The 16,833-nt window shown below is 39.4% G+C and overlaps 1 protein-coding gene across 4 annotated transcripts; it reads left to right on the top strand.

Annotated features, from left to right (window-relative positions):
* Nucleotides 1–1,669: 1,669 nt before the first annotated feature.
* LOC308663535 (uncharacterized protein) lies at nucleotides 1,670–16,431 on the top strand. 4 transcript variants are annotated; one of them, XM_081320029.1, is made up of 7 exons: nucleotides 1,670–1,809; nucleotides 2,439–2,806; nucleotides 5,166–6,731; nucleotides 7,701–8,573; nucleotides 9,250–9,377; nucleotides 11,312–11,495; nucleotides 15,487–16,431. In XM_081320029.1, exons 2-7 carry the CDS (start codon nucleotides 2,453–2,455, stop codon nucleotides 15,625–15,627), a joined length of 3,246 nt encoding a protein of 1,081 aa, XP_081176155.1. In that variant the 5' UTR covers nucleotides 1,670–1,809; nucleotides 2,439–2,452; the 3' UTR covers nucleotides 15,628–16,431. The 4 variants fall into 4 exon arrangements, 2 of the variants coding, with proteins under 2 accessions (XP_081176155.1, XP_081176154.1); XM_081320028.1 differs by having other exon boundaries at nucleotides 1,708–2,112; XR_014025428.1 differs by having other exon boundaries at nucleotides 1,709–2,806; nucleotides 15,487–15,710; nucleotides 16,103–16,431.
* The last annotated feature ends 402 nt before the right edge of the window (nucleotides 16,432–16,833 follow it).

Below are 16,833 nucleotides of genomic sequence, written 5' to 3'. Positions count from 1 at the left end.
GAGTCCTCCATTTTGTTGTTGTTGTTAGCTGAGAAGTCGTGTGCAACCCATCGTGACCCTATGGACAATGTTCCTCCAGGCCTTCCTGTCCTCTACCATCTTCTGGAGTCCATTTAAGTTCACGCCTACTGCTTCAGTGACTCCATCCAGCCACCTCATTCTCTGTCGTCCCCTTCTTCTATTGCCCTCAATCTTTCCCAGCATTAGGCTCTTCTCCAGTGAGTCCTTCCTTCTCATTAGGTGGCCAAAGTATTTGAGTTTTAGCTTCAGGATCTGGCCTTCTAAAGAGCAGTCAGGGTTGATCTCTAGGACTGACCAGTTTGATCGCCTTGCAGTCCAAGGGACTCGCAGGAGTCTTCTCCAGCACCATAGTTCAAAGGCCTCAATTCTTTGGCGCTCAGCCTTTTTTATGGTCCAGCTTTCACTGCCATACATTGCAACTGGGAAGACCATAGCCTTGACTATACGCACTTTTGTTGACAGGGTGATGTCTCTGCTTTTTAGTGTGCTGTCTAGATTTGCCATGGCTTTCCTCCCCAGGAGCAAGCGTCCTTTAATTTCTTGACTACAGTCCCCATCTGCAGTGATCTTGGAGCCCAGGAAAATAAAATCTGTCACTACCTCCATTTCTTCCCCATCTATTTGCCAGGAATTGAGAGGGCCAGATGCCATGATCTTGGTTTTCTTAATGTTAAGTTTCAACCCAAGACTTTTGTTTGCCTTCACAGTTGCCTGGCTACATTGTTTACTCATTTGCAATCATCTGCTATGAGCACACCTAAATCTTTTTCTTCTGTTGTTCTAACACTGTAGCCCCAATACTGTACTCTGCACAATACTGTACTGTGATGTAATATTATTACATGGACATTCTCAAAGCAGAAAGAGGACCCCTGTTATTTATTATCTGTACTCACAGCAAATGCAAATTAGCTAGAGCAAAAAAGTCTGCTGGACAGGACATCTATGATTTATAGAGAAGGAAGATGGGTCTGAACAGTGAGAAAGAATCCCCCCCCTATTCTTTTTTCATGTGAAACACCCTGAACAAAAATAGAAAGGCTAAGTACTGTGCTTGAACGTACATTCCTTATGGTTTTTGTTTTTTTTGGAGGGCTGGGTTCCTACTGATTTTATCTTAGCACATGGTGCAAATACAGCCTTTCTCACAGTTAAGTCAACCTTATTTTAAACCCACTCGTTTGGTCCCCTTAAGTCAGGGGTAGGCAACCTCGGCTCTTTTATGACTCATGGACTTCAACTCCCAGAATTCCTGAGCCAGCTTGGCTGGCTCAGGAATTCTGGGAGTTGAAGTCCATGAGTCATAAAAGAGCCGAGGTTGCCTACCCCTGCCTTAAGTCATGCACGGTTCCTTGTGGGGAGAACAGCGAAAGCACCTGACGCCCTGACCTCTCAGGTTTCACGCCCATTCGTCTTTTTAAACTACTTTCACTTTCCCAAGAAGCCACTTCCGGAGCGGCCGTTTCGCGGCTTCCGACTCCCCTTCGCCCGCTCTCCTCTTTCCCTCACCCCCTCCCCACCCGACATTTTTTTTTGAGGGGGGGGGAGGCGTTTCCCCAGACGTTGCGCGAGAACGGGGGGGGGAGGGGCGCCGCGCAGGAGTAGCGCGCGGGGCGAGCGGAGGGCGCGAGAAGGTATCATCGGGCTGAGCGGATCCAGGAGAGCGAGTTGTCAAAAAGGGAAGAAGGGCTGGCTGGCAGCGGAGGCGGCTGGAATCGACCAATGAGCGGCCCAGCTTAGCGGCGGCGCGGGGGGGGGGAAGGCCGTCCCCAAAAGGGCCGCAAGAAGGTTCTGCGACCCGCCTCTCTTCCTTTCGTGCTCGTCGCGAACTACCCTTTCTGGGCTTCCCCGGGCTGAGCGGGGAGGGGAAGGGGTGTCTGGCCCTCAGCCTTGCCTCCCCTCCCGGGTGCTGCTGCTGCTTCCGGCAGGAGGAGGCCGGCGGGTGGGTGCGCCTGGCGCCCTGCGAGACGGAGCCGGGGAAGGGCCGTGGCGTGCGGCTGAGCGGCTCCTCGTCCCCTTTAACCCACAGTTTGGCGTTTTAAAGATGGCTTTTGTTTGGCGGCCCGTTTATCTGACGGCGCCTGTATAAAGGTGGGGAGGACCTCGGTGGAGCATTCGCCAACCTTCCCGGATTTGCCTTTTTTTCGGCTCGCGCAAGCCTGTGTTTTGTTTTTATTTATTTAAATCAGGGGTCTTCAAACTCGGCCCTTTTATGACTCCTGGACTTCAACTCCCAGAATTCCTCAGCCAGCCACGCTGGCTGAGGAATTCTGGGAGTTGAAGTCCAGGAGTCATAAAAGGGCCGAGTTTGAAGACCCCTGATTTAAATAAAAGGACTGCGCCGGCCAAGCGGCCATGCATTTAAAAACTTACCTTGTTTTGTTGTTGTTGTTCTCCCGCCTCTTTTTAACCTCCAGATAATTTAGCCCCGATGCAGCCGAGCAGGAGACGCAAAATCGTGTGGGGCGGCTTAGCTGAGAGCACACCGGCGAAATTATGCAAGACCACCGAAGGGCCGGCCCGGCTTGCTCGCCCGAGTCCCGGCTGCAGCGAGGCGGCTGCCTTGGGCGAGCCTCGATCCTTCGCCTCGGCGTCTTCGTGCAAGGAATTCTCCCGAACTTCATTCGCGGCCGAGGCTTCTTCCTCCGATGAATTTGAAGTAGATGATGACCTCGGCGGCGGGCAAGACGCTCCCGTCTTCTTCAGCTTTCTTACAAAGCCGGCTGCTTCCAAGATGCCTCCGAAAAATGTGGCGTTTTCCTCTCAGGAATCTGTGAAACTGAAGGTATGTAAGTAGCCGCCAAAACTGCTGAGTAAAAGTAGCTGCAGAGGGAATTAGAATATAGATTGCTGTTGATTCTTAGATGATTTTCATTACTTTGCAGTTTAATAATGATGATGATGATAATAATAATAATAATAATAATAATAATAATAATAATAATAATAATAATAATAATAATAATAATTAATAATAATAATAATAATTAATAATAATTTGATAAAGCAAATTAGAAATCAAGGACCAGCACATATTAAACGGATATATCTTGCATTGATAGAGATCGATTCAGAAACAGAGCTTGTTAAGGATTGTATGATAAAATGGGCCCAAAATATTCAGGAAGTTATTACAATGGACACGTGGGAAAAGATCTGGGTGAGGAATGTAAAATTCACTCAAGCTCAAAGTTTAAGAGAGAACTTTTACAAAATGTTTTATAGATGGCATCTAGATCCTAAAAAGCTTGCAAGTATGTATCCGAATTATCAGCCTAAATGTTGGAGGTGTGGTGATGAAGAGGCAACATATTTTCACATATGGTGGACATGTAAAAAGGTCAAGGCTTTTTGGATAAAAGTCTGGTGGAATATGCAGAAGATTTTTAAACGGAGGATAAAGTTTTGTCCGCAATTTTTTTTGTTGGGAATAATTGTTGACGCTACAGTTGTGGACTCTAAGTTGATGCTGAATTTAGTTACGGCAGCAAGACTTTTGATAGGTCAATATTGGAAGAAAGAGGAACTGCCGACTATACAAGAGTGGATTTTAAAGGTTTCCGACTTGGCAGAGATGGCGAAGATTTCGGCCTATTTGAAAGATTACTCGCAAGAACATTATATTATGGAATGGAGAAAATGGATTGAGTTTATCCAGAATAAGTATAGGGTCAAGAAGTTTTATCTAGCATTTGAATAAGTCTTCTTTCGTTTTCTTTTTTCTTTTTTTATTTTGTCTTCTATATATATTTAATAATGCTAAGTTTTGTTTGATCCTATATAAGTTAGAGAGTGATGGATTTTAGAATTTATAGTTGTTAGTATATGGTTGTTTATGATTGCCTTTTTATATATATATACCTTGTATTTAGCTCTGGGAAGTCCGGGGGGGGGGGAGGGGGGTTAGGGGGAGGTGGGGGGGGAGGAGGGAGGGGGGGAGGGGGGGGAAGGGGGGAGGTAGGGAGGGGAGGTAGGGAGGGGGAAGGGGGTTTTTTAAAGGAAAACTGTATTTTTAAAACTTTTCAATAAAAAAAAAAATAAATAATGATGATGATGATAATAATAATAATAATAATAATAATTAATAATAATAATAATAATTAATAATAATAATTAATAATAATAATAAGTTGGAAGGGACCTTGGAGGTCATCTAGTCCAACCCCCTGCTAAGGCAGGAAACCCTACCTATACCATTTCAGGCAAATGGCTGTCCACTGTCTTCTTAAAAACTTCCAGTGTTGGAGCATTCACCGCTTCTGGAGGCAGGTTGTTCCACTGGTTAGTTGTTCTAACTAATTTGTCATACAGTGTTGCATTGTAAGTAAGGGTTTATTCTACTGGGGCTATTAATTTAATTTCTTTTTAACTTTTGTATTATTGTATTTTATTGTTGTTAGCCACCCTGAGTCCTTCGGGAGATAGGGCGGCATATAAGTCCCAATAATAAAAAAATAAATAAATAATGATGAATGGCCTCAAAATCCTGTATTTGACTTAAAATATAACATGCTGTATTTCCTTTGGGGAATAATTCAATTTTTTATCCAGTCATTTACACTTTTGTTTTGTAAATTTTTGAAGTATTTGTAATTAATGTCACATATGTTGCCCTCTCTTATTTAGCCTTCAAAAATATTTTTTTAATTATATAACCTGGATTTTTTTTTGTTTTCCTACAGTCTTTAATAAATATCAAATTATTTTTTATGAGTTCATGTCTCTAGCAATTTTGTTCCCACCAGCAGAAACATTTAACTTAACTAAAATCTGATAGCTTACGTTGTCATCTAAATTATTTTGTTCTGGTTACAGCCCTTGTAGTAAGTAATTATAAATATAAGAACAAATGTGACCTGCAGTTTTGGTTTTAAGAGTAGATTGCCAGGAGCCCTGGTGACACGGCAAGTTTCAAATTCTGGCAGGATTAGACCTGATGGTGTAAGGAGCCAAGTAAGAGGAAAAAGCATTTCTGTTCTGCCATAAAATTTATGGCCTGTAATCAAGAATTCCTTCAAATCTTGATATTATTATTATTGTTGATGAACATGGCTATGGCTACCTAACCTAGTGTGGGCTGAATAGTTTTGTGAGTTTGCTTTTACTTACAATTTATTAAGCTTACCTTACTCTTTACTATTTAGATCAAGCAAGAAGATTGCAGTGATACAAGAATAAACATTGCAGCAGTCCCTGAAAGAAAAAGGGCTTTAAAAGAAAAGTGGGCTGAATGCGGCCGGAAAAGAATAAAAGGCCAAGATCAGGATGAGGGATCTCGAATAATATATCGTAAAGCTCTGCTGGGTGCATTTGGAGGACAATTGCAAGCCCGAAGAAAACTTTCATCTCCAAATGGAATTCATAAGGAAAGCCCTTCTAAAAAAGAGGAACTTGGATCAATTAACAACCTGAGACAATTTTCAGTAGTATCAGAAATTAGAGATCAACAAACTGGAAACAAATCACATTGTTTGAAAACTGCACCAAAGGAACGTATTAATATTTCTCTTAAGCAAGGCAATAAAGAATCATGTTGGTCAGATGGCAGTTCAAGACATGTATCTGTAATGTCAAGTTCAGAAGAAAAAGAACAAGAATCCAACATTCAGGAGGTTTCTTTGAAATCAGAAAAAACTGCAGAATTGCCATTTGGGGAAAAATCAGAACTTCAACAGGACTCCAACTTCAAAAAAGCTACTACAAAAAAAGAAAACAAAACTTTGAGGTATAATACGAAAGAGATTTCTGAACCAGGAGGTAGTTTAACACTAACTTCTATAGTATCAAGACCAGAACGTGAAACAGATTTTCAGAAGGATTCCAACATTGAGAAATCTGTTACAAAAACAAATAATAAAACCGTGTGTAGTGCTAAAGAAGTTTTCAATCCAAGGCATGGTTCAAAACATAGACATAAACGATCAAAATCTGAATATGAATTGGAATTTCAACAGGTTTCCAGCTTTAAGACAGCTGTTAAAGAAGCAGAAGACAAAAATTCTAAGTATAGCATAAGAGAACCTTCCAAACTGTTGGTTAGTTCAAAGCAAAGTCACCGACTGTTAAGACTTGAGGATGAACTTGATATGCAAGAAGATTCCAGTGTTGAAAAAGCTCCTACAAAAAAAGAAAATAAAACTAAGGGTAACACACAGGAATTTTCCAAACTGAAAATTACTTCCAAATATGTTCACATAGATTCAAGTTATGAGGATGAAGGAGAACTTTATCAGGGATCAGAGGATTCACAGGTTTCAGTAAAAGAAAAAATAGATGTTGGGCAGAGTAAAACTTGGAAAGAAAATTGCCGCTCAGAGCAGAAATTTAAAAGCATGTCTAGCTGTTCACAAATTGGAGAAGAAAAAGATAGGCAAGTCTCTCCTAAACAGCTAAGTAAAACCTCTGATGGGAATATTTTTGCCAGCCAAAGTAAAAAAAAATGGAAATCAGAAACCCACTTGAGAAGCATATCTGAAAATTCAAAATATGAAGCTGAAGAGACCACGCAGAATAGCAACAATCAGAAAGCTCTTATAAAAGGCATTAGTATTTCTGCAAAACAAAAAAACATAGCAAAAGACAAATTCATTTCCTCCACTTCATCTAATACACAAAGCGATACCACAGAGAAGTTTGTGAATTTCCAGACAACTGTTACTGTTGAATCCTCTCAATCAGTGTTTATGGATGATTCAGAAACAGATCAAAAGGTGAAACAATAACCTATTAGAAGATTATTTCTAAAAAAATAATTATTAAATAGTATTAATGTTACTATTTTAATCAAACCTAAGAAACCTAAACTGAATGAAAACACATTTACAACTTAGTCTGTAAATGTGCTAAAATGCCCTCAGATTTTCATTATTACATAGGTAGTGCAAGAATAATAGTAGACTTAAGTATCAACAGAACTGCTTTAATTGACAAAATATTTAGGGATTCTAATTACGTAGACTTAAAAATGGCACCATTGTGGGAGATTCAAGTGGTAGATGGAAATATGATTCCAGATACACAGAAGATCTATATTTTTACTGAAATGTTATTTCTATATTTGACAAACATTCATAAATTAGCTTCACTTTGAGACTAAACTTTTCTGTGGGGTATTCAAATTGCATGATTTTTAAGAATTTCTGATAACGAGTTATTAAGAATACCTATATTTTAGTAAGACGTCCTTAGGAGATCTAAATTATTCAAAATGAGCTAGACTCAATGAATCATATTACTTCTAACTATTTGCTGAATGATATAAATCACCTGGCTTTAGATGTGCTTTTAAAAAAAAATTTACGACAGCAATTTTAACTGTCCTTTTTTTACTGTGATCATAGTCATATCTTCCTGATAGAACTGTGGCATGCCTAATAGAGTAGTGTTTCATATAAACTGCTTGGAACAGCTGGTTTTAGATGCTTAGTGTAGATCAGCAGTTCAGGTGAGAGAGGGAAGGGAGGGCAGTGGGAAGACTGTATTGGCCTGCTGGTAGTTTGTGTTGCACTGGGACGTGTTGGAAATGTTAGAGACAGTCTGGTCAATTGGATAGACTGCACTAGAAGTGGCGTAGCTGTCATTTTAAATATTGTTATAGAAAAAATAGGGACTTTTGAATAAATCTCATCATTTTTGCGATCATCTTAAATTGATTTCCCCTCCCCTGCTTTTTTTTTCAGTGTATGGAGCCCAAGAAAGAGCTTTCAGCTGAAAATAGTTTGTCTGACACAGAAGATGGAGGGCCACTGGTTACTTTTTCACAAGAAGATTCCATCCCTAACCACAGTCTTTCAGAACCAATGGAAATGTCATTGTCAACAACGGAATTTGTGATGTATCCTCCTCATTTATACAGTCAGAAAATGAGTGATTATGCAAAATACTGGACAAGCAGTCCAAAGCCAACACATTCTTTTTCAAGCCCCACTGACAACACCTCGTATTCCAATAATCTCTGTGATATTTCTTTAGAAAGACCAATAAATACATCAAAGGATAAAAAAGCTTCAGTGGAAAGTATAAAAAAGAGAGAGAGGTCATATGATTCGTTACTGGACTATAAAGAGAAAAAAAGACGCCACAGTATGGAAACAGGATCATATATTCCTATATTCTCTTCATCACGCAAGTCAGATTCTTTCACTAATAATTGTGTAAACCAGGATTTGCCAAGGAGGTTGCCCAAATATTTAGAAGAAGGGTTTATTGACACACACTGCCATTTGGACATGTTATATTCAAAAACAGGTTTCAGAGGCACTTTTTCTGAATTTAGGAAATTGCATAGTAGCACTTTTCCTAAAGAATTTCAGGGCTGTATAGCTGACTTTTGTGACCCTCGTACTTTAAAAAACAACTTATGGGAAGATTTATTAAAAGAAGACATGGTTTGGGGGGCATTTGGCTGCCATCCACACTTCGCTCGTTATTACACAGAAGTTCATGAAAGAAATATTTTGCAGGCAATGAGACACCCCAAAGCGATTGCCTTTGGCGAAATAGGACTGGATTACTCTCATAAATGTACTACAGAAATTTCAAAGCAACATAAGGTAACTTTTTATACTAAATTGTGTTAAAATACTTTATAATTCTATAGTACTAAACAGTAATTGCATTGATTAACTGGCTTTAGGTAAAATAACGTCAGACCATTGAAGATGATGGTTTTGATAAACGAGTGGTGGGCTGCAGAAGTATCCAAAAGGTTTTGAGCTCAAATACCAAATTTTGAAATCAAGTTGCTCTGCTTCGAGTTCAGAGCAACTGTTTTGGTCTTGCTGGAAGTGTCCAACAATATTCAGAACTTAAATGGCCCCAGTTACAGCTCAAAGAACCCCAAAGCAAAAGAGCTTCTGAATTTGTAACGTTCTGACTTTACATTTGAAAGTCAGAACGTTACAAATTCAGAACCTTTTTTACTCAGGGGTGGATTGTTGAATCATTGTGACAAATTCAGAACCTTTTTTTAAACTCCAGAATGGGTTGTTGAATCATTGTGAAGTGCTGTTTTCAAAGAAATATATACGCAATGCTGTCCTAAAATGGTAAAAGTGATAACTGAAAACAGTCCAGTATTTCTTGTACTTGAGTATTCATAATAAGCTTTGGTTTGGTCACATTATAAAAAGCTGTGCTTAATGCTAGCGTATTTCCCCCGTGTCTTACTTTTGTTCTCAGGGCAGTTGTAATGGCCTTTGAAGGTGTGCTGCTTTTTACTTGCTTCAGGTTTTTGAGAGGCAACTGAATCTAGCTGTTTCCTTAAAGAAGCCATTGGTCATACACTGCAGAGATGCTGATGGTGATCTGTTAGAAATCATGAAAAAATGTGTGCCAAAAGACTACAAAATACACAGGTAATTGTACTGTGTTCTTACATTGCACCGTTCCTTTTATTTTAAAAAAAACCAGTAATTCAATCTTGAAGTGATTTATAGTCTGCCTGATTAGGCTATTATGAGATGTAGATAATGACACCTTGGAAAAAATTCTAGAAACCTAAAAAGACTTCAGTTGCCAAGACCTTAGATTTATGGACAGCTAAGCAATATACTGTAATTGTTTCCTATGGACTCTTCTAACTCACAAATCAAAGCTGAAAATAAAGCCATAATCTGAATGAAAGAATTCAATTTTAGTAGAAGAATAACACCTGTGAGAATTGAAGGCATAGCTTTGGGGGTTTTATCCCAAAAGTGGGGAGGAAAGAGGCAGCCAGTGGCATTTTTGTCAAAAATGTTAGATCTGTCTGTTGAGGATGGCCAGATTGTGTTCAAGCGGTGGTGGTCACAGTGTTAGTAAAGAAGAGCAGAAAACTGACGTTTGGGGGAGATTTGGTGGTTAGTACCCCCCATCAAGTGAGGGCAATCTTGAATCAGAAAGCCAGCCGATGGCTGACAGACCTGAGGATTTTAAAATATGAGAGTATACTTGTGGAACAAAATGATCTAGTATTGACTACTGATGTTAGTTTGAATCTAGCTCAATTTGTAAGCTAGAAGAAGGAACAGATATTGGAACATCATTGTGTTGAAGTAATTGAATTACAGACAAGAGTTAGACCTGACTTAACAAATGTTGCTCTAGGAGAAGGCGCTAATTTGTTTTTAGATGGGTCCTCCAGAGTGGTAGAAGGGAAGAGGAGAAATGGATGTGCAATAGTAGAAGGAAGAGAAGAAATTTTGGTAGAAGTAGGAAAGTTGCCTTTAAGTTGGTCTGCGCAGACTTGTGAATTGTATGCATTAAATCAAGCTAAAATTGTTGGAGAAACAGAGAGGGACTATATACACTGTTTCAAAGTATGCTTTTGGAATAGTGCACGCTTTTGGAAAGATTTGGGAAGAAAGAGGGTTCATTAATAGCAAAGGGAAGAATTTAGTTCATGGGGAACTGGTTACACAGGTGTTGGACAATCTGATGTTGCCTGAAGAGATTGCTATATAGTACATGTGAAAGTGCATCAGAAATGAAATTCTTTTGAAGCCTGTAGCAATAATTTAGCTGACTTGGAAGTCAAGGTGGCAGCTGCAGAAGGAACTGAATGTTTAATGTTAAGTTTAACTACTATAATGGAAAAACCAAGGATTAATCCAGTATTCGCTATAGGTGAGGAGACAGAGAAAGTAGGGGCAGTGAAAAGGAAAAGGAGGGATTATGGGGAAAAGAGTTTTATTGTTTTTATAGAACTGTGAGAAGACATGCTAGTCTGTGAAGCAAATACATTGTATATATTTTAATCTCATGAGCCTAGCTTGAAGTTTGAGAATTGTATCTAGGAAGGGCTCTGCTACGCTGAAAACTGGTCCTAACCAGAATCTACTGATACGATAGCAACTTTAGAGAGTAGTGGGAGATGTAATCAGGGGCAGAGATAATGTATTCCCTTTAGGAGCTTTGGATAGGTTGTGACGACATGATTACAGTATGATTACTAAGCCAGTGAAGAAGAGGTGGGTGGTAAATTTGTAACGGCAATGGAGCATATAAAGTATGAATATTGTAGATTTAGTGTGTGTCCACTATGTGCCTCCAGGCACAAGGAACACCCCCTTTGCAAAGGACTACAAATAAATTACCACTGTTTTCTCTCGGAAGTTTTGACTTGCGAATTTTATTTCAGCTAGACAACCAATCCCACAGTTTTCATACAAAAAAAAAGAATTACTGAAATAGCAACTACCATGCTACATAACTGTTTTGTCAAGTCTTTAATATTGACCTTCCTTAATGTTTTCTTGTTACTGGTTATTCATCTGAACTGAGATGACCATTATTTTTGATCCCTTCATAGGCATTGTTTCACCGGCAGATATAGTGTCATTGAACCACTTTTAGACTACTTTCCAAATCTAACTGTTGGATTCACCGCGTTGCTGTCTTACCCATCAGCAAACGAGGCTAGAGAATCTGTTCGAAAAATCCCATTAAGTAGAATAGTGGTAGAAACAGATGCACCTTATTTTCTTCCTCGGCAGGTAAGATTGTTTTTAGAAAATATATCCATTATCTTTCACTGTTTATACTGAGTTAACATAAATAGGAAATGAGATTTTGAAATGTGGAAAAGCTGACATTATTTTTCCTCTTGATTTGAAATAAAATACTTGATGGATGTGGTATCTTGGAAAACCGTAACAAAATATTGATAACAAAGATATTACAATATCACAGGCACCAATATATTCCATTAGTTCAAAGCTTTCCATTTCCAGTAAAAACTGAATTCAGTGTATTTTTAGTACTACCAAATAGAATTAAAAGTAGATCTAAATTTAATTCTGTCTTCATTGCTGTATTTTTATGATATACAAAGAAATAAAGCAGAGGAAAAATAACATCTACATAGTTTATGTATTAAATGAAATTATTCCTAATCCATGGTATATTATGTATTCATTTGTGCTAATGTTACATAATTATTAAATCAATTTAGGTAAATGTAAAGGTTCCCCCGCACATGTGTGCTAATCATTTCCGACTCTAGGGGCCGGTGCTCATCTCTGTTTCAAAGCCGAAGAGCCAGCGCTTGTCCAAGGACATCTCTGTGGTCATGTGGCCGGCATGACTAGATGCCAAAGGCGCACGGAACCTTGTTACCTTCCCACCGTAGTGGTCCCTATTTTTCTACTTGCATTTTTTACGTGCTTTCAAACTGCTAGGTTGGCAGAAGCTGGGACGAGTAACAGGCGCTCACTCTGTTACACGGCACTCGGGATTCGACCTGCCAAACTGCCGACCATCTGATCGACAAGCTCAGCGTCCTAACCCACTGAGCCACCGCGTCCCTTGAATGAATCAATTTACTTTTAGTAGGAAAAAGAATTTTAACACCTCAGCCAGTATTCATACTTCAAATTCCTGAACAGTTATCCAAATGGAACATGGACAGATAGAATGGAAGCTTCATAGGTGGAAGAACATACTGGTAGTCCTCAGTTAAACAGAAATTTTAATTTATTTATTTTATTTTAATTCCATTTATATCCCGCCCTTCTCCGAAGACTCAGGGCGGCTTACAAGCTTAGCAGTAGCCTTCATTCTATGTATATGCCTGCTTATTAGGGCTTTCACACACACCCCCAAGCGGCATTATTACAAAGTCAGCTTAATTGCCCCCAACAATCTGGGTCCTCATTTTACCTACCTCGGAAGGATGGAAAGCTGAGTCAACCTTGAGCCTGGTGGGATGCGAACCTGCACTAATTGCAGGCAGCTGGTGTTACTTAAGGAGGCATTAGCCCACTGCTCCACCAAGGCTCTGAAATAGCTACTGGAATTTCTGTCGATGATTGATGTGGTCAGAAAGTGCAATGTCACCTGACTGCATTGCTTAGTGACAGCAATGCCAGCAGTTTCCGTTGCTGTCATTAACCAAATTCCACCAGTAGTTAAATGAGACCCACCCTGATCCAAGCCATTCCTAGTTTGGTCCATCTCAGACTGAAGCCTTGGTAAGGTAAAGGACTGTCTCCTCTTCATTTCTCCCCCATCTCCCCCGTTATCTCTGTCCTTTTTGCCGCCCTGCAGAGCAACATTTGGCAGCAGGGATGGTAGTACTGGCAATGCTGCCCCTGGGCCTCTATTTCAATCCAGTGCTGCTAGCACCATCAAAGGGTGCTACCTCAAGCCCTGCGCCACAACCAGCCGCACAGAACAAGCCAAAGCTGTCCCCACCATTCTGTGCTTCATGGGCCCTGCTGCTCCCAGCTGACCATCTGCTTTTTCCTCCTGCTGTTGATGATGTGCATCTTATGCAAGGTAGCTCTGGCCATGTCAAGCCTTCTTTCTGAGTTGACTTCTCCAAACTGCATGCTGTCTCCTCAAGATGCTTTAGGAGAATTTTGAGGCCTTCTAAAGTTCATGAGAAGACTGCCCACACTTCCTCCAAATGCCCGTGCTCTCACTATTTTGTAGAAGGTCTCAAAAGTCTTTCTGAAGCATAATGATGAGGCAGCACAGAGCTTGGAGAAGCAAGTACATGGTCTCGAGAAGAAGATCTGATGAGGCCAACAGCTGCTTCACATAGCACCTGGTTGGGTGTGCCTTGTCAGCAGCAGGAGGAAGATGGTAAAGGGCAAGTAGGCATGCAGGGCCTGTGGAGCATGGAATGGCTGGGACTGCAGTGGGATGGTTGACTGCAGCATAGGGCTTGAGACGACACTCCTCAGGAACAAACGGTAGCAGTACTGGGGCTGAAATAGAGGCCCAGGGTTGTAATAGTTGGTTGAGACTGCTGAAAGCCCTGTTTCCTGTATTTTAGCTCCCAAAGTGCCACCATTGCTGAGGAGTGATGTTGTGCAGGGCAGAGATGGGGGGAAATAGGCAGATGGGAGATGGGAGAAGTGCTCCTGTGGTTGTAAGTCTGAGTAGGCTGCCTAGCACCCAAATTTTGACTGTCATGGAAGCTCTACAACAACCATAACTTTACGGGACCAGTCAACTTACATTGGTTCATCTTCACTGTATGAATGGTTGTTAACCGAGGACTGCCTGCAAATGTATCCTAAAATTAATGAATCTTGAAGAATGAAAGTATATTAGCAATAGCACTTAGACTTATATTCCACCCCATAGTGTAAACTGCACTGAGCAGTTTACAAATGACCCAACAATTCGGGTCCTCATTTTACTGATCTTGGAAGGATGAGTGAACTTTGAGCCAGTCAGGATCAAACTCCTGGCAGTGGGCAAAGTAAGCCTGCAGTACTGCATTCTAACCACTATGCCACCACGGCTCCTGTAAAATAACATCTGTCAAAGATAGCCATAGAATATATACCGTACCATATTGAAGCAATATTGCATCTCTTAACAATATTGCATCTCTTAACAATTTTCCCCCAAAAGATACATAGATATAATTATAAATATAACAATATTTTAGTAATAATATAACAATATATTAGTAATAATATAGTCATATGACACACTAAAACATCAAAAATTTTAATTCCTTATTCCATTTTTCTATACGCAGTATATTGTTAAAATTTAACGTGTTCTAAACCCTTAGAACTGTTACATGAAGAAGTTATTGTAGACTTCTTTAGTAGAAACAGGTTAAATTCTCCTACTTCTAGAGGAGATTCCAAAGCATGTTTCTGGACATCAAAACTATTTTAACCTAATACATTGCCACTGACTTATTAGTACATTGCACCTATACTGCAGCTCCTCAAACAGCATGCTGTATTAAGACAGAATTACAGTTGGAATAAGGTGAGGTTAATATCTTGGAAATGGTAGTGGTTCGCATGGGATGAGAAGTTGTTTTGTGGTCTTAGAGGTAGTGACTGTTTTAGCCATACTGTGCTGCATATAGGATAGAAATTGAGAAATTTCGTAGGCCGAGAACTTGAGGGTAATTGAATACTGTAAGACAGACTTCCCCAACCTTTATGGACCAGCAGAATAGAGGGAGAGGGAATGGTTCCACTCAGGCAAGCGTGTGCATGCGCACAGCTCCATTTGCATGAGTGGGGGGCATGCACACTCACCATTTCCGGAAGTGGAGTACACCTGCACACGCTTGCTCGCTGCTCACACAAGTGGGGATGTGTACACACCTGCCACTTTGGGCAGTCTGGTTCTGAACAGTTCACTAGTGGGCCACAGCCCAGAGGTTGGAGACCCCCTGCTGTCAGAGAAGTGACACCCGAGGCTGAAATTGCACATTCATAAATTGATAACGTTTTTGGAGAAATGAAGAAAGGTAGATGTCAATCTTTCTGCCAGTAAAAGGAGATATGTAAATCTGTTGGCAATTGCATGACTTTTTTTACATGTTGTTTACACATTGTTAATCAAAACAACTATTTGTTTGCAGGAGTAGAAGGGGCATACCTTATCAATAGGGCTACATCTAGAACAAGATACCATTTTTTTACTTGTTGAACCTATTCTCTGATTGGTGCTTGGGTATAGAGTCGAAACCTGTTCTCTGTCTAAAGCTCCTTTTTTTCCTAGGTGCCAAAAAGTCTAAGCCGGTTCTCTCATCCTGGAGTAGCTCTGCACACAGTGAAAGAAATTGCCTGTCTCAAAGAGGTGTCATTACCTGTCATGTTAGCTGTTCTAAGGCGAAACACCAACAAAATATATAACTTGTAAGAAGATGCGTATAGAAGAGGGAAGAACTGAAGAGGAAATGCTTTTGTAAAGTTAACTTGATCCTTTTAAATTTATTTTGTAATGTAAGTATAGATCTGGATTCGGAATACCCTTTAATATCTTTTTTTTAATTCCTCCAATTCTGTTATTTGTTCCTGCTGTTTAATGTGCCTCAGATGTTGATTTTAATTCTAAGAGCTTTGTTTTTTTTAAAATCCTTATTCATCCTTGGGGGCACAAACTCAGTATTTTAATTTTTCAAAAAAGAAAACAGAAACAAACCTAAAGTGCTCTTAAAATTATCAAGCTAAATCTCAGTATTTCTTCTGAGCAGCAAAATCATTCAACTGCTGCAATTAAACATTACCCATTTATCTAACATATATGTAGAAATAACCTCAAAGAAGTAATGAAGTGTGTTTCCTGTTTCTGATCAGTTTTTTCCAACATACTAACACATTTGCTCTTTTCACAGGATAAAAGTAAATGATGAATCATTTTTTTAAAGAGACACAAATATTGTTTACGAACGCTTACTGAAAGTCACAGAAATTCCCTAGCTGCATTATGCTGACGTGAAAAATACCTTCATGCATACAGGTTAATGAAACAAAGTTAAGGGAGTAAAAATAGGGTATCAAGATTATTCATGAAAGACTAATTGACTTTTAATTTCTATTTGAATTTGTTTTGTTTTTAATCTCAGAGAGTTCTTAATTAGGGAAGTGATTATATGTTTGTAGTTTTATGTATTACTTCGACTTTAAACAATTTATTTGTTAATAAATTATTTTTGTATCAGTATTAATCATCTCGGCAAAGCAGAAATTAACCTTGTAGTCAATAACACTGAAAAGAAACATTCCTTTGTCTTCAAAACAACTGTGTTTTTTCTTTAAAATTCATTTCTGTAGATACTTTTGGTCATGTTATTAAATGTTTCCCAATGTTTGTGTAAGTAGATTTTTAAATAGTTTTTTTTCCCCTTTTGCATATAAGTTCAAGGTTTGTGCTTTAAGAAGGAATGACAGTATTACACTATCATCCTAAAGGAATGCAGCAAGATTAGGAACAAAATTGTCTTTTCCTTCAAGGTTCTACTTACCCCTTTGATTTGGGGATTTTGTAATAAATTAATACGCTTTCTTCTTTTGGCTCCAAAGCATGAGGCAGGTGGTATTTAGATAAATTCATTTTATAATCTTG

Source organism: Vipera berus (genome assembly GCF_964194415.1).
Source record: "Vipera berus genome assembly, chromosome: 2".
Taxonomy (NCBI): domain Eukaryota; kingdom Metazoa; phylum Chordata; class Lepidosauria; order Squamata; family Viperidae; genus Vipera; species Vipera berus.
The sequence above is the reverse complement of the archived record's forward strand: the minus strand, read 5'-3'. Positions and strand labels throughout refer to the sequence as shown.